The 23,750-nt window shown below is 34.1% G+C and overlaps 1 protein-coding gene across 5 annotated transcripts in view; it reads left to right on the top strand.

The window, feature by feature from the left end:
* Positions 1-269: 269 nt before the first annotated feature.
* Positions 270-23,750, top strand: part of LOC126810727 (small G protein signaling modulator 3) — a 42,529-nt gene continuing 19,048 nt past the window's right edge. For 3 of the 5 annotated variants that reach the window (XM_050535945.1, XM_050535944.2, XM_050535947.2), the window contains exons 1-15: positions 270-442; positions 5,249-5,430; positions 5,693-5,759; positions 7,515-7,645; positions 8,441-8,635; positions 9,180-9,314; positions 10,037-10,153; positions 11,369-11,447; positions 13,958-14,103; positions 14,514-14,609; positions 15,353-15,484; positions 16,032-16,217; positions 16,736-16,891; positions 19,783-19,946; positions 22,358-22,451. In XM_050535945.1, the coding sequence (XP_050391902.1) occupies positions 376-442; positions 5,249-5,430; positions 5,693-5,759; positions 7,515-7,645; positions 8,441-8,635; positions 9,180-9,314; positions 10,037-10,153; positions 11,369-11,447; positions 13,958-14,103; positions 14,514-14,609; positions 15,353-15,484; positions 16,032-16,217; positions 16,736-16,891; positions 19,783-19,946; positions 22,358-22,451 (1,947 nt within the window). In that variant the 5' untranslated portion in view covers positions 270-375. Of the gene's footprint in view, positions 443-5,248; positions 5,431-5,692; positions 5,760-7,514; positions 7,646-8,440; positions 8,636-9,179; positions 9,315-10,036; positions 10,154-11,368; positions 11,448-13,957; positions 14,104-14,513; positions 14,610-15,352; positions 15,485-16,031; positions 16,218-16,735; positions 16,892-19,782; positions 19,947-22,357; positions 22,452-23,750 lie in introns of those variants that run through there. The other 2 variants (XR_007675283.1, XM_050535948.2) reach the window with 2 other exon arrangements.

The following is a 23,750-nucleotide window of genomic DNA, read 5'->3' as shown; positions in this document are numbered from 1 at the left end:
CAAGTGCTCGTGATGTCATAAACAATTAATGCTCCCATTAGACGTATGCAACGCATTACATATATATTTAAGACTGCGCAATAAAAAGTAGTTCCTTATATTGCTTGCAATTATTCAATTAAAAGTAAAAATGAATATTTACGATATTAAAGGGGGTGCTTTGCTGGTCCGTGGCGAGAGTTTATAGATGAATATTTATCGTAACATCAGTATTTCATACATGATTACAATTCACCAGATAGGGTATTTCTGCGCCTGTCGGTGGAAAACAACAGATTTTCACAGGAATTGAAATATAATATAAACTGTTTAATTTTTTTTACACAAACCGATATGCTATCAAATTAGAATATCCTGCAGTAATATTTGTCTATCATGGAGATTGCCAGGGCAGTCTTTGGTACCAGAGATAACGAAGGATACAGCAGCAAGGCTACAGCTGGTAAGAAAATAACCCCCGATACACGCCACGAATCGTAAAATTAGCCGATTGAGGCGATTGCATTGGGACAGGACGGATATTTCTTGCTCGAGAATGCGTTAATAACGATCGCATCACAATATTGACATTAATAATAACTATAACATCTAAATTAACTATAATTTGAAATTATTTATGCGTCTATACCCATGTTGTTCGCCCATATGCACCTTTTATTGATAACAGATGTATCATTGACGTCACTGTGTAGGCTAGTGTGTTTAGATTTTCAGCTCGGTCCGGCACTGGCACTGTATCTGATAATTCCTTTGAAGTTTGAAGACAAAACGTTGTTAGGCTTATATGATTATGACTATGGTATGAGACAGTGAGGTGATATCTGACAATCTTAAAATTATTTCATCGGGACCTGACGGATATTTCTTTTTCAGGAATGCATTAATCACATCACAATATTGACATTAACAATAACTATAGTAGTTAGTATAAAATCCAAATTATCTATAATTTTAAGGGCGTTGCCATGTCTAAGATTCACACTAACTTTTAAAACTATTTCTCGGTGATACTTTAGTACCTGTCTCCTTTTCCCCAGAAAACATAAATCCTAAACACAAAACAGAAAGATTTAGCTCTGGCATACATGTAATGTATGTTTAATGAAGTTCGAAGATGGAGCGTTTTCTGTTTAAGCTAAGCACAGATAAGCTGAAAGAATTTGATTGTTTGATGCTTTGGGACATAATAACTTTGTTTCTAATTACCTGAGAAGTGATTAAACTTGATGTACATGTATAGTTTCACGTACATCAATGCCTTGATTAAGTTTGATAATGAGCATTTTCTGCTTAGGGTAAGCAGAGTGATAAGCAATTTGATTGGTCAAGACTTAAACGGCGTTTACACCATACAATCAATCCATTCAACCGTCAGTGCAACCGTCACATCCGACCAACTGATCAGACAAATGGTCGGATGGACGGCTTATTGCATGGATAGGATCAGTTCTATTCTCATCCGACCAACTTATACAATAGCCAATCAAAGTGCGTTGTATTAGACAACGTCATATGCCGTATGGCGTCGTATCAGACTTGGCAACCAGAATTCCTGTTAAAAGATGTCTTCTTCTGTCGCTTTGAAGTCTTTGATCTCCTCTAAAATGGATCTAAACCGATCTCAGACTGAATTTGAATATATAATAACTCTGTATGGGAAGCAAAGTCTTTGTGGAACCCGCGGTATAAAGACGGGGATAAGAAGTGTCGTCTTACTGCCATTTTATTCAATCACTAAGAAGGAATAAATGTTGCCATACAACGAATAGAACCATTGTATGGTGTAAACAGTCGTCCAATATGTTGCATCCGACGGTTGTATGGATTGGTTGTATCGTGTAAACGCTGCTTTAGGAACACAATAATACCTTCTAATTGAGGTAGAATGTTAAACTTGGTGTAAGTGTTTATTAGGTGAATGCCTTGATGGAGTTCGAAAATGAGCATCTTCTGCTTAGGCTAAGCAGAGATAAGCAATTTGATTGGCTGATGCTTTGGGACACAATAACTTTGGTTCTAATTAAATGAAATTTTTCCACTTAACCAAGTGTCTTACCTTAAATTGGTATTCAAAGGTTCTATTTTACATACATGTACATGTACTTGGCAATGTGAAAAACTTAACTACACACTGAAAATATAGAATACCCAATTAGCAAAACAGAATGAATTTTTAACTGTGGAATACCCTCCACTGCCAAAACACATGAATTACTCGCGTTGCATGCAAGTTATGTCCCCTTAAGAGCACCACTATACCGTACTCTATTAAAATCTTAGTTGTCATTACTACATGTAGGATGACACTGTTTGTCGAAAGATCATATTGTTAGTAATTTGTTACGTATGAAAAATTATGGTAAAATTATGATACTACGCATCCGTTGCCAGGATAGTTGTTTTCGTAAATGTTTTTAAAAAATTCAATTACAATAGATTTCAATTGCAGTTTTCGAAAATTATTGGTATAATCATGGATATTGTAAACTTTATTATCTTCAATGTATAATGATAGAAAACAACATATTATTAGCAATACGCAAGGCCCTTTGGCTTTTAAGTTGGATTGCACAAATCATTCAGTGTAGTTTATTAATCTATCATTTGAGAAACTCATAGTCATAGAAATAGTGTCTCAGTGCCTACACTTTAGAATCTGAAAGGCCTTGCGTTGACGGTACATTGCCTGTATTTCTAACCGAATAAATATTACCGATTAAAATGCAATAGGTAAGAGTAGTAAGACAAGAAATTAATTGTAAATCATTGCAGGACCCTCTGTCCTACATGTACACCCCTGTTAAAGAGGAATCATGAAGGGCGACATCACGACATGATACCAATCGGCCACCATATCAAAGCTGATGATAAAAAAAGAAGTTTGAGGTCAACTATGCCCGGCGACATTGTCTTCATTTCAATCCCAATCCTCTATCTTTTAAAATCGCCATAATGGGCCTGCTACTAGTACATGTACATTGTGTACACTGGATTTAAAAGAAGTCTTTATAATCTTGCTTAAAGATACATTATGGGAGATTTTAATAGAGAGTTGGCCATTCTTGCTATAACAGTTCAAACATAGATGATGAAAGAAGAATATATTGAAAATTTCAGTCAAATTGCTTTATTCTGAACAAAGTTATCACTATTGTAATTTTTGACTAGAAATGGGAGTCAACTCTCTTCACCGTCTCCGAGAAAGGACGATCGTTTGATTGACAGGGGTTAACTCCCACCCACATAATCTCGATTATCAAGTAACGTTTTCAATGGCTGTGGTTTGAGACGGGGCTGCAATTCAATTCGTATCACATTTATTTTTACTACAAATTTGCTACAGACTTTTAATATGTAGATAAGAAGCGAAAGTTTGAAAGGAATGGACCAAATCAATGAGGCATAATTATAGCCGACTTCTTGTTAGCCTGCGTGTACTCTTGTACTGTAACTGGTAGGCCTGCGTAACTCCCGAACAGTGATCCAATGGAACTTTCAATCAAATTGACTGACATGCGGCCTCGCTCAACAGCGGCCTCGCTTCGTACAATCTATCATTTAGCCTCGATCTAAAATTATTTCCGGGAGTATGACGTCAACGTAACGGTTAATCTCCGCTTACGACGCCATTTAAAAATTTAATCAATCAACGAAATCCTGTTTAAATCCAAGCCGAATCCAAGCCATCCGTTGGTCTACAGAGTTGATTTTGTGCTTGTTGTGTAAATAAAGATCTAATTTATAATTTCTATGACATCTGAAGCCTAAATAAAGACTTGCAATAATCAGATTTAGCTCTTGCATAATGTATGTTTAAGTTTAAGGTACCTCCCATAGTTAAGTGGATTTTTCTCACTTAAATTGGCCTTTGAATACCACTAAAAACTTAAAAGTTAAGGCAGCTTAAATTTAAGTAAATTTTGATACTTAACATTGCCTTTGAATACCACTTACCCTTAAATTATTGGAAGTCTAGTAGTTAAATGACTTAAGATATCCTTTGAATACGGACCCTGGTGTTTAGTTTCATTACAATTACATCAATACCATTAACTAAGTTCGATAATGAGCATATTCTGCTCAGCGTAAGCAGAGCGATAAGCAATAGGTTAAGTAAAAACTATAATCTGATTGGTCAAGACTTTGGAACACAATAAATACCATTCTAAATGAGGCAGAATTTTTAAACTTGGTGTAGGTGTCTATTACTAGTATTAGGTGATGCACATTTTCTGCTAAGACTAAGCAGAGATAATCAATTTAAAAATTAATTGGTTAATACTTTCGAACTATGTATAGTTAATCAGTTTGATTGCTCAATACTTTTTTTCAAAAAGATGAATGTGCAATTAGTTACATGTAATATGTGTTGTCTATTTATTTTGGGATGTTGGCTTGTTCAGATTCACACTACCATGGTTACATGTACATACATGTACATTATAGCCACAGACATGATGAGATCTTTTTTATATGCCCACATTTTCGAATTTCGTGAAAATCGGTCCAAAACTGCCAGGCAAAATGACCGCCCCTCATACGCAAATAGTGTAAAAATATGGTGCATGTATTTCAAGGTTGTGGACCCGGAGGCCACAAATTTGATCTGATTTTGATGAAACTTGAATTGTTTGTTTATAACCCAAAGATTGTGATTCCTTTCGCTATTCGCACATATCATACTTTAACTTCCTGGATTATGCCCCCTTTGTACGAAAAATCATGTTTATTAGCTTTTTTATCCGATTATAAAAACTGGTTAACTATCATCTTTCCACCATAATTTGAATTTCAGGAAAATACATGTAGAAACTAAACTGCCCGACAAAATGGCCACTCTTTGTACGCAAATTGTGTAAAAGTATGTAATACGAAGGTTATGGACCCTCTAGAGATCACAATTTTTATCCGGTTTTGATGAAGCTTAAAATAAATCTTTATACATGTATGTCAAAGATCTCGGCCCCTTTCGATATTTATGCATTTCAGACCATAACTTTCTGGATTATGGCCCCTGATTACATGAAAAAAAGCTTTTGTTTTTTTTAGCTTGTTCTCTATCCATCTGTTGTAAAATGTGGGCGTATCGTGTCTGGCAACTGCTGGTATGTAAGTTTACAGAAAGTCCTAATTTGTATTAGCTTATGGTTGCAATATAGAAGCCATGAGTCATAATAAAGCGTCAATGAATGTAACTGAAGTTTATTTAAACGTGACAACCACCTCCTGATCTTGCTTGTTTTTCTAGCTGAAACATTATCTGAAGATGAAGATGAAGTTATCAAAGTTTGTACTGGAGATGGAATCAGTGTCTCAGCTACACCAACACTGTCAAATGAAACTGGCTTTGTTCCTACTCCTGGTGGACCTTTCTCAGCGCTTACTACTTCTATGTGGCCACAAGATATTATAGCCAAACTAGGGAACACAGTAAGAATTTTTTTCTACTTTTTCACTGATATACGGCACCTACATGTAGGTAATGTGACAAATTTAAAAGCCATGTGTACACATACAGATAAAAAGTTATCATTGCACCTCCTTGCCCATTGAAAATATGAAATTTGTTTGCTCCTTCTTCTGACTTCCATGTTAGTATTGGTTCATTTACATGTACAAGTAAAATAAAAAAAACCAATAATTTTGTGTAGGGAGTATAATGTAAGTAAAGCATTGTTTTGTATATTTATAGCCAGAGGATTCCCATGGACAGCTCGATTACAGATATGATGAATTCGGATTCAAAGTCGAGGAAGAAGGTAATATTTATATTTAATAAATCCTTTTCCACTCGTTAAAACCAAGGGGCAAGATTTTGGGTACTGTTTTGTTTCTACTCTACCTGTAATAAATACCTTCTGCAATGTAACAAAACGGTATTGCTTTTTGACGTGTTAATAGTAGTTACCCGTTCCCATGTGGACAACTACAAAAACTGAGTGTGTTGTACTCGAGGAATTACTCATATTTGTCAATTATAAATAGGTTTATATAATTGCCATACATTTTCATAGCAAAATTTATTACCTTGACTAAGACTACTTGTATACATCTATAGTTTAGACATGTTTGTGAGTTGTAGTCTATTTAGATTAGCCAATGAAATTGTTAGTTCTATTGCATAGTAGTATCAGACTTTCAAATTTGAATTGAAATTTCCATTTGGTGTAAACTTGCATCTTTCGGATACACCGGACTGAGATTGAGAACTAGGCTGTGATAAACTGAAAAAAATTATATTGTCTCCAGTGAGGCAAGTTAAAAATTTATCCCCAGATAAATAATGGTAATTTGACAGGTAAATAATATTATAAATACTATATAGCGTTTGAAGTATTAATAATACTCAAGTCACAGGAGGATGGTGAGGTTTATAGAGATAAGAATTTCAGGTTACAGAGTTATGTTTACAAAAAAATTGTAAACATTTATTTAATTCAAGACATTTTTAATTTTATAGGTGAATACCTTGATGGAGTTTGCTGATGAACTTTGCTTATGATTAATTGAGGGCTTTGAAACTCCGAGTATAAATTCATTATATCATTACCTTGACTAAGTTTGATGAGAATTTTCTGCTTAGGCCAAAAGTTACCATCTGATCTGTATGAAATTTAAATTAGTGAAACGAAGACTCCTATTGAATTTCAGCAATTTCCTGTTATAACTTCTAGAATTATGGCCCTTGTTTCACTTTGTTGAATCTTGTGAACGCTCTTACGATATAAATTATCATCCAATCTGTATGAAATTTATATGCATCATTTAAATTAGTGAAACGAAGAGACCTGTTGAATTTCAGCAATTTTCGTTAATTACTCCTTGAATTAAGGCCCTTGTTTCAGTTTGTAGACCCTTTTTTTTATTGTGAACCCTCAAACATCTGAAATTATAATCTGGGCCCTTATTCACGAAAACTTAAACTAAGTTACAACCGAAATTTTAAGAAATACTGCAACTTCATTGGATATATGCAAATTGATTTTACTGGTCAGCCAATCGAATTGCAGTATTTCTTAAAATTTCGATTGTATCTTAGTTTAAGTTTTCGTGAATAAGGGCCTTGATCTGTATGAAATTGTCTTGTAAATGCCCCCATTACCGACAAAATAATAACTATGCAAATTTTAAGAAATACTGCAACTTCATTGGATATATGCAAATTGATTTTACTGGTCAGCCATTCGAATTGCAGTATTTCTTAAAATTTCGATTGTATCTTAGTTTAAGTTTTCGTGAATAAGGGCCCTGATCTGTATGAAATTGTCTTGTAAGTGCCCCCATTACCGACAAAATAATAACTATGCAACAACTCTTGTCGACTGCTTGTACAAGTTAGCTGCTGTGGGCGTATGTTTCTTGCCTGGCAACCGATCTTTACAGTAAGCCATAGCTTGAATTTTGCTCAGAATGCTTCTCACATTAGAAATTGTAACAGGTGATCGTGTTATAAGTTAAAATTGTACTATTTTAAGCATTTCCTATCTATATGCAGTTATGTTGTTTATTATCAGATGGACCAGAAGAAAATTCTAGTATTTTGCTCAGTACACCATTTGTTGAAGATCCACAATATAGATTGAAATGGACAGCTTATCTTGAATTTACGCATAATAATGAAGTTGGAGATTTAACATGGGATAAGGTAGTACAGTTTCAATCATCTATTATGATCTATACATGCTATACATGAAGGTGCTATAATACACATAGTTAAACATAAATAAACAACTGTTTCTATTAATTTGTGGCTTACTAACTAAGGGGTTCCCCACATCAATCCCTGTACGGTTTCCCTTAGTCACTGGTGCAGGATGGAGGGCAAAGAACAGTGTCTAGTCCTTCAGATGGGACAAACAAACAAGGTCCCATGTACACATAGCGTGCATCTAAAAGAACCCTGGGAGTTGGAATTCAAAGAAGAGTACTACATGACATGTAGGTGGAAACGTCATTGTCTTGTCAAAATTATCATCCTAGCACACTACATGATATATGCCTGTCTTGATTCACCCAGTTAGTGCAGAAAAGTAAGACGTTTAATCCCATTTCATTTCAAGTCTTGTGTCTGTGATTGTACTTCAATGAAATTGTCTGTTGCACCTTTGAAATGCAGAATTGATTTGTCCCTTTAAACAAATAATGATTTTGTTTCTAATCCACTTATCAACATTGGTGATGTCAGTCCAGATGTGGTCATTGATAAAACTTAATTGAATAGTTTGATAGACTGATTGATATGGTGAACTTCCTGTAGAGTTGAACTATTTTGTTGAGATCGTAATTTAGAATTATGTGTGATAGTTATAATTTACGAAAACTGCAAGTTCGATTAAATAAGACTACTTCACATACCAGAACCATGAATAAATTTTCTATTTTCTATTCACTGCAATAAAATACACATGTATTAACTCGCATAATTATGAATACTTAACAGGTTGAACCCCGATTACCTAGATCTGAAAAATTACGAGGTATGGTCCGAAATGGCATTCCACATTCTTTACGAAGTCAGATTTGGATGAGGTTATCTGGTGCATTAGAGAAAAAACTGAATTCAGAATTAAGCTATAAAGATGTCGTGAAAGCAAGTGCGAATGATCATCTCATGACATCCAAACAGATAGAAAAAGTGAGTTAAAAAAAAAGAGACAATAATTCATGCATCTCTCTTTATTGCTAAACAAGTCATTAAATATCTGAAACTGCTGATTGTCATTTGCATTTTTAATACAATATCTGATTTATGACATCTTTATCCACTCCAAAATGTAGCCAAAAAGATTAACACTGAATTGAGAAATCAGAAGCAAAATATCATGGTTGGAATTTGACTAGATTAAATAGAGGCCCATCAAAAGATTTCACATACTGTGCCACTTGTTTATGTTGTCTGCAGAAGATGTGGAATGCTGTGAAATTTTCAATTTATTATATTTTTATAAATATTGGAGGAAATTGAAACATTTTTGGACTGTTGCCCCTTTTAGAGATTCCACAATGGATTTGAAATCCCTCAGATAACGATCAGCAACTTTAAGAGCAAAACAAGGTTTTTTAAAACTGATAGACTGAATTAATGTTTAACTATATAAAAACAATGTGTGCATGACATTAATCATTTTAGATGAAACATTATAATATCAGTTTCTATATGATAATGTATTTTTTTGCAGGATTTATTAAGGACCATGCCCAGCAATGCATGTTTTTGTAATATCAGCAGCACAGGAATTCCCCGATTAAGAAGAATTCTGCGAGGTCTGGCTTGGTTATATCCTGATATAGGATATTGTCAGGGTACGGGTGTGGTAAGTTAAACTCATGACAGTTAAGCCCGGGCCATACCGCCACGATTTGCCCAGACTCTACCAAACGCAACGTCTTGTCTCAGATAATCAGTGCAGTGAGGACAGTCCCACGACCACGATTCAATCGTTTTCCGTCGCGCCGTGGCCAGTCGGCCCGATTGAACATGTTCAATCGTAGTCGGATGCAGTTGGTTGCAGTCATAATTATCGTGTTTACTTTTGGAATCACTCGCTAGAGGGAAGTGGCGTAACTCACGACGCATAATCTGTGGGAGTCGGGCTTGTGTGGACTGGTACCGTTGTAGGCAAGTGAAGTAAAGGCGCGACCCAATTTTTCTTTTACAACTACCCAAGACGCCGAGTCCTGTCGGCTTGTGTGTAGTCGTAGCGGTATGGGCCGGGCTTTAGACTGACATCTAAAACATAATGATTAAAGAATTATCATTTTCAGATTGTTGAACATTTTCATGATCTAGTCTTTTAGCTTGATACTGAGGCAGACACATATAATAATTATATAACTATTTACACTAATTAGATGATTACAGCTAATGAAGCCTTGGCAGTTGGAATTCGAAAAAAAAAACCTGAGACAGAAACACCCCTGACTGTCTGGGCAACATTTTCCTCATAGCACAGAACATGATGTATGGCTGTCCACATTACACCTATTGGTGCAGAAAAGTAGGATGTTCAAGTCCATTTCATTTCATTTATTCTAGATAGCTGCATCGTTATTGTTATTTAACGAAGAAGAAGATGCTTATTGGATGATGTGTGCTATTATAGAAGATTTATTACCAGCTTCCTATTATTCTAATACATTGATTGGCATTCAGGTTAGTAAGAAAACATGATCCTGTAAAATGATTTGGAGAATTGTATGTTACATGTACTAGAATTGTTTCCTAAAATTATCTATAAGTAATATATTTCTAGATCAGATGTGCTTATGGTTAGATATCTTTAAATAACGTTCCTGTCTTCATTAGTGCAGAATTAATGTTGATGCACATTTAATGTAAAACATAGGAATTAGGAACCCAAATACCTAAACAGATATGCATTATATGATATTTCAGTCGACTAAAATGAACGGGGTAAGGGTTGGGTTGTCCATCTGTGTGCTTTAGATTATAAATAAGGGCTGTCATGGGGCAATCTCATGACTATTCTCGCAGTACTCTGGTTTCCTTCCACTGCTAAAGACCCCTGTGCACAACTGAATTCTTGAAATAAAATTGTACATTATGTAAGTCCCAAAACAACCTATTTTTGGTTCAGCGATATTGCTCTGTCTCTCTCTCTCTCTCTCTTCCCCCCCCCCCCAAACAGTCGGTGGGTCGTGGACACTTTAGAGGCTAAAGTTATTATCCGGTTGACTTTAAATTTATACCCAGTGCTTAATGTTATGAGATGAAGAATCTCATTGATTTTCACCTATTTCCGATAATTTCTGCCAGCCAGAGTTATGGCCCTTGACCACTTTGAAAAAATCTTGTGGATGCTCTAGAGGCTAAAGTTAATATCCAATTGACTCTAAATTTATGCAGTGTTTAAGGTCATGAGACGAAGATTTCCGATAATTACTGCCAGAGTTATGGCCCTTGATCACTTTGAAAATCTCTAGCGGCTAAAGTTTATATCCGATTGACTTTGAATTTATACACAGTGTTTAAGGACATCAGGTTATGATTTTATATTTATACACCGTGTTTACGTCTATATATAATCGTTTTGATTGACTTTAGGTTGATATACAGAGTTTAACGTCTTGAGACGAACAAGTATATTGATTTTCAATAATTTTTGATAACTTGAACAGCTAAATCCAAATCCATGATATTAGATGTTTTGTATACTAAACTTTAGCATGGGCCAAAAAAATTCCAATGATTTTATGATAATTACTTAATGAGATTTTAATGTATTATAAATGTTTCATTACCGACAAAAGTAAAAGTATGCAACAACTCTTTTGACTGCCTGGACGATTTAGCTGCTGCAGACGTATGTTTCGTTGCCTGGCAACCTATCTTTATTTCTTTCAACAGGCAGATCAAAGGGTATTGAGACAATTGATAATAAGTTATCTACCTAATGTGGATTTAGTACTCAAAGAACATGACATAGGTAAGTAAAGTAAATTCAGTGGATTATTACAAAAATACAAACATTTACATTTCATTACTCTCAAGTCTGTAATTTATTCAGGTTTGCTCGATCACTAGCAATATCAATATAGGATCTGATATTATTCATAATGGACTAGAATTCATATAATTCTGTTTTTTATTTTTTAATATTCTATATATGCAATACAGGATGTGATAAGTATGGTAGTATTGTTATAAACTATACAAAACAAAGATAATTGTAACAGCTGGTGTTATATTAAAGCTACTATGTAGCAAAATTCATGTGGTTATTTTTTGTGTTTTGAGTGGGATGTATATTATAACACTCCATATATAGCAGTCTATATGTAGATAATGTAAACTTGTTACCTGTCATGTTTCTGATAACAATCAAAAATTTTAATGACTTTTTATGAAAGATGGGTTTTAATAATTGCGTAAAAGTGTGTAAGGTATACACAGTGCCGGATTTACCTATATGCTGGGCAGGCTGAAGCCTAGGGTCTCAAGATCAAGGGAGCATCCGACCAAGATGTAATATTTTGGACACTGTCATATAAGGTTTTCTTACATGCATCATCCATGGCTTCGCTCAACTGTGTTTAGACAAACTTTTTTCTACCGCTAGTCATGAGGGTGGGGGATTGGGAGGGCCCTCATAAGTTCAAAATTAAAAATCAAGAGTACTTTTATTTATTTTGGAAAAAAAAACAAGATCCTGATCCAAACATTATTCAAATCGATCAATTTTAACTTCATTTCATTTCTTTATTTCTTTAATTCTACTGACTTATTATACAAATGTATATACACACACATTATTATAATTATAGTTACATACAAATAAAAAATGTATATACATGACAAGTAAATACAAACCAACAGACAAAAGAAGTGTGTGCTGGGGTGTAAATAAATTGGGTTAAATTAATAGCCTAAATAGGACACACAGATACAAAACCACAAAAAACATCAGTATATACAAACATTCTAATTAGATCAGGTGTTAGGAAAAATTGATTATCATTTAATAGAGTTGTTCTTTTCTTATTGGGAAAATTTGGATTAGGGTCTCTTGTCACCTAAATCTGGCACTCAGTATACATTTTTGTTCTGTATATACATGTAAGAGATATTTTCAAAACACTAATATAATCAATGGTAATTTTATAACTTGTATTGGCAGTGGTAGAGATTATTTGATAACTGTTACTTATCATGATGCATGTATTTCTTGTATTGCATTGGGCCATTTCAAGTCATATGTTGGCTTGGGTAATGGTTGTGTTTATCTGGTGTTGTATTAACCTGCGCTACAAGTACAACTCTTTACACTAGGGTTAAACCAGAGTTTACAGTAGTATAATATTAACAACATTGGTGTTACACAAGATTTACTTACGGAACTGTATCAATTTGAAGGAGTATTTCAATATTGAAAGATGCATTATGTAAGAGCTAAATCTTCCTATTGCAGGTCTTTGTTTTGGCTATAAATGTTATATAGATTATTAATTAGGCATTTATTCACATGACAAACCCATAATCAACTCTCTAGACTATTGGGTGGCCCTGATTTTGAATATATTATTTTAACACAATTGCCATTTAATAATTTAATGTAAGAATGGATAATGGAGACTTTGTTAATTATCATACTAGCAATGGTACTTGTAAATCAAGACTATATAGTGAAAACGCTCATAACTTTGCCCAAAATAAAGTAATTTGACTGTAATTTTCAATATATTCATTTTGCATGGAACCATTATAGGAAGAAGGGCCAGCTCTTTATCTAAATCTTACATGATGCATCTTTAAAGTGAAAATTCTTCCAAAGGTAACATTAAAAATACACAAATATTGTGTATGGCCCTCTGAATACTATGATGATCATGACTAAAGATGAATATTTTAACACCTTAAGTTGGTTCTGGAATTATTTTTATTATTATAATCATAATACTTTTTTCTCTTAGCATAAATTTTGTTTTATTAAGCCCAGTTCATACAAATTTGTTTACATAAACCTGGAAAAGGATATTGAAAATATGTAAAAAATGAAGAGCTTAGGATTAAGTTTGTGTTTCGATAATTAGACCAATATATAATACAACATCAACACCACAGACCTTAACTAGAATAAATTTTAGGGGGCTTGGGTAGCCGAATGATCCAACAGGTGTACTGTGTACTTCAATTCCCTGCTTGTATGTAACAAGTAGAGTTACCTGTTCAACCATGTGTTAGTCCCAAAATGACCTAGTTGTGTCAAGTGGATGTTAAACCCCATTTCTCTTTCTCTGATATATTTTAAATACAGACACAACACCTTAACCCTGGACTTGAATTAACTTATCGACTCCAGAAAAACATTCCGGTAAAATATTGTCTGAACAGATCCTGTCCGTTTACAATCAAAATATATTTGTAAATGCTTTAAAAGTTTATATATTTATATCCACTTGTATGCTTAACCTGCATGTTTTCCCTGCATGATTTCAGAGCTCTCCCTAATCAGCTTACATTGGTTTTTAACACTGTTTGCCAGCGTGGTTCATATGAGAGTTTTGTTACGATTGTGGGATCTCTTCTTTTATGAAGGATCAGTGGTTATTTTTCAAATTACCATGGGCATGTTGAAATTGAAGGTAGGTTATAATATTTACTAACCATACTAATGTAAAATATACTAGAGATTGACAGTCTAAAAAGATGTGGAAAATGCAACAGTACTTCAAATTCTGTATTAAACTATTTGACATGTTGAAGAATATGTGTAAATAGTATCAGATTTTCTTATACCTTAATTTGTTTTTCTTTTCTTTTTATGATAAGTGCCCAAATTTATTGGTCTCTAGAAGTGCTTGGTTCAACTCTGGAGTATAATAAGGCATTACAAAATAACAAAATATATGCATGAAGCAAGAATTAATCATTACTTATTACAATTGCTTAAACATTGTGAAACCCAAGTTCAAATCTTACTACTAATCAGAATGGTTATCAGTCATAAAATAGTAGAGATGATAATCTATTGATTGTGTTTCAATGAATTCAGGAACAAGAATTAGAAGGATTAGATAACTCTGCCCAGATATTTAATGCACTATCTGATGTACCTGGTGATGTAGAAGATGTAGAAGAATTAATTGAGGTTAGTTAGTAATACAGTTGTCCAACCTTGTTCCAACTTTGTGAGTCATACCTGTTCCACGTTTGTGAGTCGTAATTGCATGTGTTAAATGAAAAGATAACCGTGTAGGCAAACCCACTCAGAAAGTATGTGAAAATCTTTTGAGGAATTCTCAGAACACTGGGCTTGTATAGGTTGATATACTCTAATATATCTCTCTTAAAGATAATCAACATCACAAAGCATATAAATTCCAGATATTTCTAAAAACAGACTGAAAATTAGTTATCTGTAATTTCAGTTGATAAAAGCTTGGCTGAAAGAAAGCATTATCTGATTCAAAGAGACAATGCTGAATAAATACAATTATGTCTTTTTATACATTAGCTGAAACAGCAGTGTACCAGTTGATTTAGAAGCCTAGGGTCATTTGTATTGATTTATTTTAATATTCATTTTATACTAAAATTACAATGAGCAAATGAAGTGTATGGAATTTATAACTCGATTAGACAAATATCAGTTTGAAAAAAATAGATTTTGTGTAGGGAGACAAGCATTGATACTGTTGAGGTATATGAGACTTGCTAATTTGCATGTTCTGTGAAAATGCCAAGGTTTTTATAATTTTATCTTTTTAATAAATAATATTTCATTCTTGGATGTCTGAATAACATTGAAGAACGAGATTAGCCTATATAACACCTTCACCCTCCAAATTATGACTTTGATTATTTTATAATTTTGTTCCTTGCTGATTTTAGATTGCTTTCCGAGTTGCTGGTTCACTGTCTGATGTTGTTGTTGATACTCACAGAAGAAAACATTTGGCCTATTTAATGGCTGATCATGGGGCTTTAGTAAATCCAGAATCCTCCCGTAATTTACCCAAACAGGTTAGTAACTATTACATATAAATCATCCCATTTCTAGCTACTACTTCTAGTCAAACAATATGTTAATTCTCTTCAACATGGCTGGGATGGAGATTCCTTATATAATAAAATGGTTGGGTTCAAAGTTTTACTTTTCTGCACTAACCTGGCTGATGAAGACGGATATACATGTATCACTCACTATGAGTGAATTATTGCCCAAATAAAGGAGCAATGGCAGGCTTTTATTTCAGGAGATCTTTTATGTCCTGGTAAGCACCATGGTTCATTGTCCCAATTCAAAAGACTAGACACTTCTCCTTGTTAGACTTTTATGTCCCACAACACTGACTAGAGAAAACCAGATAGAAAAAAACCTCAAGAACTATCTTTGATGACACTAGACTCGGACAAGGTATCTCCAGGTTAGTGAGCCAGTGATATACTTAGTGAACCACCTTGTCTCCAGAATAGTTTTTAAAACTTGTTCTCTGTTTTACAATGTGCATATTATTTCTCTGGATCATTTCACTTTTTCATAAAAAAAAAAAATGAATTAATTTTTTAGCAACTGAACAAAAGGCATTTAAAAAGGTCGAGATCATCACTGTCTATATTATTATGGGGAAGTGAAGATGATGACTTTGGTAAAGCTAAAAATATTCATCAAACAGAAATACTGGTAGATCTTCGTGAAGCTATTCTACAAGTTGCTAGACATTTTCAGTCTCTAGATCCTAAAAATAATAAAGTGGTAAGTTACTGATCAAAGGTACCATACATTGATTTCAACCAGAAACCATATTATTGAATCATTGTATTGGTGAACATGTAAATAAATATTGCTATATAATCATGAAGGCGATGAGAAATTGTTGTGTGCGGAGTGTTATTTGTATGTTGTGTGCTGAGTGTTATCGGTATGTTGTGTGTTGAGTTATGTCGGTTGTGCTGAGTCTTATCGGTATGTTGTGTGCTGAGTGTTATCGGGTGTGCTGAGTGTTATCGGTACGTTTTGTGCTGAGTGTTATTGGTATGTTGTGTGCTGAGTCTTATCGGTATATTGTGTATAGTCTTATGGGTATGTTGTGTGCTGAGTCTTATCAGTAATGTATTGATCTTGACGAATTATTGAACTCTGCGACAAATAATCCTTAGTGATAAATGTAATGTTCTGGCAAGAGACATTCAGTATGTTGAATAGATGAAACATGTCCCATACATACACCATACATAGATTTGTAATAAGTTAATGATATTGGTATTTTGTAGATACTAACAGCAGATTATACAATGGATAGTCATGCCAAAGATCTAGAAAACTATGTTAATGTTGCTAGAACGAGACGAAGAAGAGCTAAGGCATTGTTAGATTTTGAAAGAAATGATGATGATGAATTGGGTTTCAGAAAGAATGATATCATTACAGTGAGTATTTTTCATTATATATTGAATGTACAGAGGGGCTCTGGAGGCAATACCATTTGCTTGAAAAAGCTTCAAAATTCATTTCTTACATTTATTTGTAACCGGGCTAACTGTGGAATGTCATTATGTTATCCTGAGATATACAAATATTCATCATCATCCTTTCAACTAACACTTGTAAATAATACATTCAAACCAACTAAAAATATATCAAAACTAATAAAATATTGTTATGTAAAATAATAAACTATAATAAAACATTATAATGCAGATTGACAAATAACAAATCAACTATTGCACATTGCACTAAAGGGGGGGCTTATGTCGACTCTGCAACTCAAAGCAACTAGTTCCAGTCAGTTGCAAATGTGCTTATGTCAATCATATCAGCAACTGAGAACAACTGACAGCATCTGATTTCAGAGCGCTCATGTTGACTCAGAACTGATAGCGATTACACTAAACTGTAGCACTATGAAGTGCTATGAGTTGCTGGTTAGATGTGGAAAGTACAATTAAACAAAAAAAACCCACATCCAACTTGTGACACATACTCTCTTCTCTGCTAAATATTTTAATAGACTTGTGATCGTCTATTATTGTCTCTGGTTATATTTGTTTCTTTTTCTCTTCTTAGAACCCGCGTTGTGTATATTTTTATCTCTGCCATCAAGACGGTTATCTTCTCAATAGTTAAGACATCCATAACAATGCAACAGTTCATTTTTACATTTTATATCAAGCACTGGTTACATAAATGAAATGAAATGAAATGGGGTTTAACGTCCTATTGTTTTGTTCCGAACTGGGCTAATGAAGACGGGCATATGCCTTACAGTGTGCTATGAGGGAAATTTTGCTTGGACAGCGGCACTACGGTCTACTCTTATATCGAATTCCAACTGTCAAGGGATTTTTTACGTGCACGCCAATGTGTACACGGGACCTCTGTTTTTCGTACCATCCGAACAACTAGACAGCTGTCCTTGTCAGGCCCTCCATTCTCCCAGATACAAGCATTGATTACAATAAAGTTATTCTCTCCTCTCTCAACCCCACCATTTCGTAGAACGAGTTTACTGACAAACTTATTACATCATATGGCTCTTCTACGACTTGACGGGGCATTCTGAATTCAGATGGTATCTCTTGAGCCTCAACTGTCTATGCTTTCCAAGAAGATATTATGGTTGATGCAATTGTAATTTTCCGATCACGAGTGTTCTGGGTGCCTTCGTTTGCTTCCACTTTGTTCTTATTTATAAAGTCACATTACAAATGTCTCTTATCATGTGATGTTATTTCAATGGAAAGGAGTTGACGCCAGTTGTAAGACTGCTCATGTTGACGGCAACCAGTTGCCACTAGTTGAACAAGTTGCAGAAAGTTAACGATGGGTAACTGGCTTCAACTGACTGAAACTAGTTGCTTTGAGTTGTAAGGGGTGCTCACTGCTCAGGTCAACCTTTTTCAGTTGCATTCAGTTGATGAAATGGCAGTTGCTCTCAGTTGTAAGGTTGACATAAGTCCCCCTTAAGATGGACTGGCCTAATTTGATTTGAGGATATCAATTTTATTTCAAAGAAACTCGTTTGTTCGCTCGACCGTCCGTCCGTCACACTTTTTGTGATTGGTTGATGCTTTGGGACACAATAACTTTAGTTCTGATTAAGTGTGAAGTGTGAGTGATCAAACTTGGTGTATAGTTTAATTACATCAATACCTTGACTAAGTTCGATAGTGAACATTTTCTGCTCAGGGTAAGCAGAGCGGCAACAATTTGATTGTGTTCGAGACTTTGAAACACAATAACTCTCCTTCTAATTGAGGTAGAATTTCAAACTTGATGTAGGCGTTCATTAGGTGAATGCCTTGATGGAGTTCAATGATGAACTTTGTCTGCTTACATTAAGCAGAGATAAGCAATTTGATTGGTTGATGCTTATGGGCACGATAACTTTGGTTATAATTAAGTGATAGCTATGAAACTTTGAGTATAGATTCATTATATCATTACCTTGACTAAGTTTGATGAGAATTTTCTGCTTAGGCTAAGGAGCGATAAACAATTTGATTGGTCAAGACTTTGTTACATAACAACTCTGCTTTTAAAGATACATTATGGGAGATCAGATAACGAGTTGGCAGTTCTCACTATAATAGTTAAAAACTAGATAATGTAAAGGCAATTTGCTGAAAATTGCAGTCAAATTGATCCACTATAAACCAAGATTTTAGCGATTGAATATTGGGGCTAGCCTCGATCATCATTACTAAAGTTGGTAGGATAAAAAACATAGTCTCGATTATCCATTTTTTGATTTAATTATGAATAGAAGTCGAACAGCAAATCAGAATGTAATCCAATAAACAGCGCATTCTAGAGTTGATTATGGTCTGGATAAGTTAATTAATGTCTAATTAATAATTTAGATAACATTTCAGGCCCAATGAAAGACCTGCAATAGGCAGATTTAGCTCTAGCATAATGTATGTTTAAATGAGGTAGAATGATTAAACTTGATGTTGATGTTCATTAAGTGAATGTCTTGACTGAGTTCAATGATTTCCTGCTAAAGCTAAGCAGGGCTAAGCAATTTCTTTGACTTTGATTCTATCTGATATAGAGTGATGAAACTTATTGATAATCAGTTTGATTGCTCGATACTTTTGAAAAAGATAAATGTGCAAATAATTTATATGTGTCATCTATTTATTTCTGGATTTCAGTGGTTGATATCAGCCTCACTGTTGGCTTGTTTTTAGCAATTTTATTGTCTTTAGGTTCTCATATTTTCTAGATTATTAAATGGAAGATGATATATCCACCATTTTGATTACGTTGATCATGGTAGTAATCAAATAATTCATATTTTTTTTCGTTTGTTCAGATTATATCTCAGAAAGATGAACATTGTTGGATTGGTGAGTTGAATGGTTTACGTGGTTGGTTTCCTGCTAAATTTGTAGATTTATTAGATGAAAGAAGTAAAAATTATTCTCAAGCTGGTGATGATTCTATAACTGAAGCTATAACAGATCTTGTCCGAGGAACGTAAGTATAATTGTTTGAGTTAATATTGCTAATATGATAGTGTTCTAATCATACAGATTTAATAATGTTGGATATAGCCGATAATCGTCGGCACCTACCGGAAAATATTGATATAGATATTCAGTTCTTGATATCGATACTGGTATAAAAAATAAAGAAGCTTCAATAAACTGAAATTAAAGGAATATTTGATATCAAATATTCAGTGTCAGATTCACCAAGGTACAACTACTGCTTAGCGGTTTTTCACATTCACTTACAATGACAATGAATAATCAGTTGTTCAGGGGAAATAACTCCATTTAAATAGATTAGAAGTTTATTTATTGTTATAAGTGGCCAGGGAAAATTGTCTACAGTGATTGATGGCAAGTGCGAAGCTGCAAATACCATTTTCTTAATGACATCATCAGGTACTTACATGTAAGCTTTGAACGAAACAAACATTAAGATAACACAGTTTGAGAATCATAGTTTTTTTTTTATTTGATCAATAACACATTTTAATACATTATTAGCATACAAACAGTTATTTCTTTCAACTTAAAACTCTCCAATATATCGATATCGCCTAAATAGTTGCTGAAATCGATATGTAAAATCGGTATCGATTGCCAGCCCTAGTTGGATGAGAAACCCATTATTGAAGGTACAAATGCATGCCCTTTAAGTCATGATGATATTACAATGCAGAAAAGGAATGACGCCCAGTGGTTACATTCGTTTAGATGATCCTAAAGCCCCCTAGAATAAACTAAATTCTGTCATGATGATATTACAATGCAGAAAAGGAATGACGCCCAGTGGTTACATTCGTTTAGATGATCCTAAAGCCCCCTAGAATAAACTAAATTCTGTCACAACTTGTTTGTGTGTGGCCATGAATTAATGGTGTTATTTTATACCCGAAAACATTCATATTTTACATTAATATAGGAGGCCTCTAGATAACAAAGGTTTCTAGGCATATTCATTAGTTTTTATATGCCCACATAATAATGTTGGATATAGCCGATAATCGTCGGCACCTACCGGAAAATATTGATATAGATATTCAGTTCTTGATATCGATACTGGTATAAAAAATAAAGAAGCTTCAATAAACTGAAATTAAAGGAATATTTGGTATCAAATATTCAGTGTCAGATTCACCAAGGTACAACTACTGCTTTGCGGTTTTTCACATTCACTTACAATGACAATGAATAATCAGTTGTTCAGGGGAAATAACTCCATTTTAATAGATTAGAAGTTTATTTATTGTTATAAGTGGCCAGGGAAAATTGTCTACAGTGATTGATGGCAAGTGCGAAGCTGCAAATACCATTTTCTTAATGACATCATCAGGTACTTACATGTAAGCTTTGAACGAAACAAACATTAAGATAACACAGTTTGAGAATCATAGGTTTTTTTTTATTTGATCAATAACACATTTTAATACATTATTAGCATACAAACAGTTATTTCTTTCAACTTAAAATTCTCCAATATATCGATATCGCCTAAATAGTTGCTGAAATCGATATGTAAAATCGGTATCGATTGCCAGCCCTAGTTGGATGAGAAACCCATTATTGAAGGTACAAATGCATGCCCTTTAAGTCATGATGATATTACAATGCAGAAAAGGAATGACGCCCAGTGGTTACATTCGTTTAGATGATCCTAAAGCCCCCTAATATAAACTAAATTCTGTCATGATGATATTACAATGCAGAAAAGGAATGACGCCCAGTGGTTACATTCGTTTAGATGATCCTAAAGCCCCCTAGAATAAACTAAATTCTGTCACAACTTGTTTGTGTGTGGCCATGAATTAATGGTGTTATTTTATACCCGAAAACATTCATATTTTACTTTAATATAGGAGGCCTCTAGATAACAAAGGTTTCTAGGCATATTCATTAGTTTTTATATGCCCACATTTTTATGTGATTTTGAGGAAAATTGAAATTTTTGATTGTAACTGTGCCTGACAAAATGGCCGCTCCTTGTACGCAAATAGTGTAAAAGTAAGTAATACCAAGTTTGTGGACTCACAAATACACAACTTTTATCCGATTTTGATGAAACTTAAAATATATCTTTCCCAAATATCTCTGTCCATTTCGATATTCGCACATTTCAGACCATAACTTCCTCGATTATGGCCCCTGATTGTACGAAAATCGCTTTTTTTTAATTTTAGCTTGTTCTCTATCCATCTCTTGCAAAATGTGGGCATATCTTTCCTGGCAACCGCTGGTTCTTCTACTGAAGGTAGGTCAGCCAATCTGAGTGTGAAATAGATGTATTTAATGTCCTCTTCCACCGAAGTGATATAGCCGACAAGCTATGCAACAGTATACTTATATTGAAAAAAGAACCAGAACTCTACCAGGATTAAATGTATATTTTATCTGTTGTAGGTTATGTCCTGCTATAAAAGCTGTATTTGAGCATGGATTAAAGAGATCTAATTTATTAGGAAGTAACTGTCATCCATGGCTGTTTATAGAAGAGGTAATATTAATAATTTATTTTATTAATGTATCTGTTTACATGTTATTAATTTCTGCTATTTTGAATAACGCTGGCCATTATGGTCAAGTGATCCTTGATGTAAAGCTGTTCCTCAGTCAGAGATGAAGGGCTTCTTTGGATAAATTTATAAACATTGTTTTGAAACTTTGCATACTTATTCCTTATATACCCTAAGGATGATCCCTATTGTTTTTGGTGCATGCCTGACTCCCAGGGGCAGAACCTTGCCCACCTTTCTTATTTGTTTGTTTGTTGTCTACAGGCTGCATTTCTTAATGGATCATCTTGAAACTTTGCATACTTACATGTATTCCTTATACCCTAAGGATCATCCCTATTGTTTTTTGTACTTGTCCAACCCCCAAGGGCAGAGCCATGCCCATTTTCTCTTTGTGTGTCGCCTACAGACTACAATTCTGAAAACTTTTCATACATATTCCTTATGCGCTAAGGATGATCTCTATTATTTTTGGTGCATGCCCAATTTTTGTATTTATTTCGTGTGTCTCTGTGGCACCTACAGGCCACAATTCTTAACAGATCTTTTTGAAACTTTGCATACCTATTCCTTATACCCTAAAGATGATCGATATTGTTTGAATATATGATCCATCATAGGTTTGTACTTATTTATATTGATCTATATCCATCCACCCCCACCCCCCCAAGGGGCAGAGCCTTGCCCAATTTTTGTTTTTTTTGTCTACAGGCTGGAATTCTAAATTGATCATCATGGAACTTAGGATATTTAATACTTATACTGTAAAGACAGCAACCTTTTATCTTTTTGCATGCCCTGAACCCCATTGGGTGCTGTTATACCCACTTTTTTGTTAATATTTAGTCTGTAAATTTGGCAAAACAAACCCAACACCTCTTGTCATATTACAGTCATTGCAGCCATGTCATATTTCATTCTCTTCATTTTAAAAAAGTGCCATATCAATCAAAGCAGGAATGTGGACGTATATTGCTGCAGTAGTGATGCTCTTGTTAAATCTTCATAAAAGTTTGTCAATATCTGTTGCTTCATTTAAGAGAACTAGAGACTTCAAAACAAACAAAAAACTGTTAAGGAGCTCATAAAATGGTTATATCAAAATTGTATATACTTGTAGCCAGTATTTATTATAAACACTTTAGCTAATTGCACAACGATCTGATTAAAATTATTCAATATAGGATGACCTTCTATGTGTCAGACCCATTTCAGTTAACATGCAACAAGCTAAACTTTATTACTCAATCAACAATCTTAATCTCTTGACCACTATTCCT

The sequence above is a fragment of the Patella vulgata genome, chromosome 2 (genome assembly GCF_932274485.2).
Source record: "Patella vulgata chromosome 2, xgPatVulg1.2, whole genome shotgun sequence".
NCBI lineage: Eukaryota > Metazoa > Mollusca > Gastropoda > Patellidae > Patella > Patella vulgata.
Note: the sequence above shows the minus strand (reverse complement) of the source record. Positions and strands in the feature narration are given on the sequence as shown.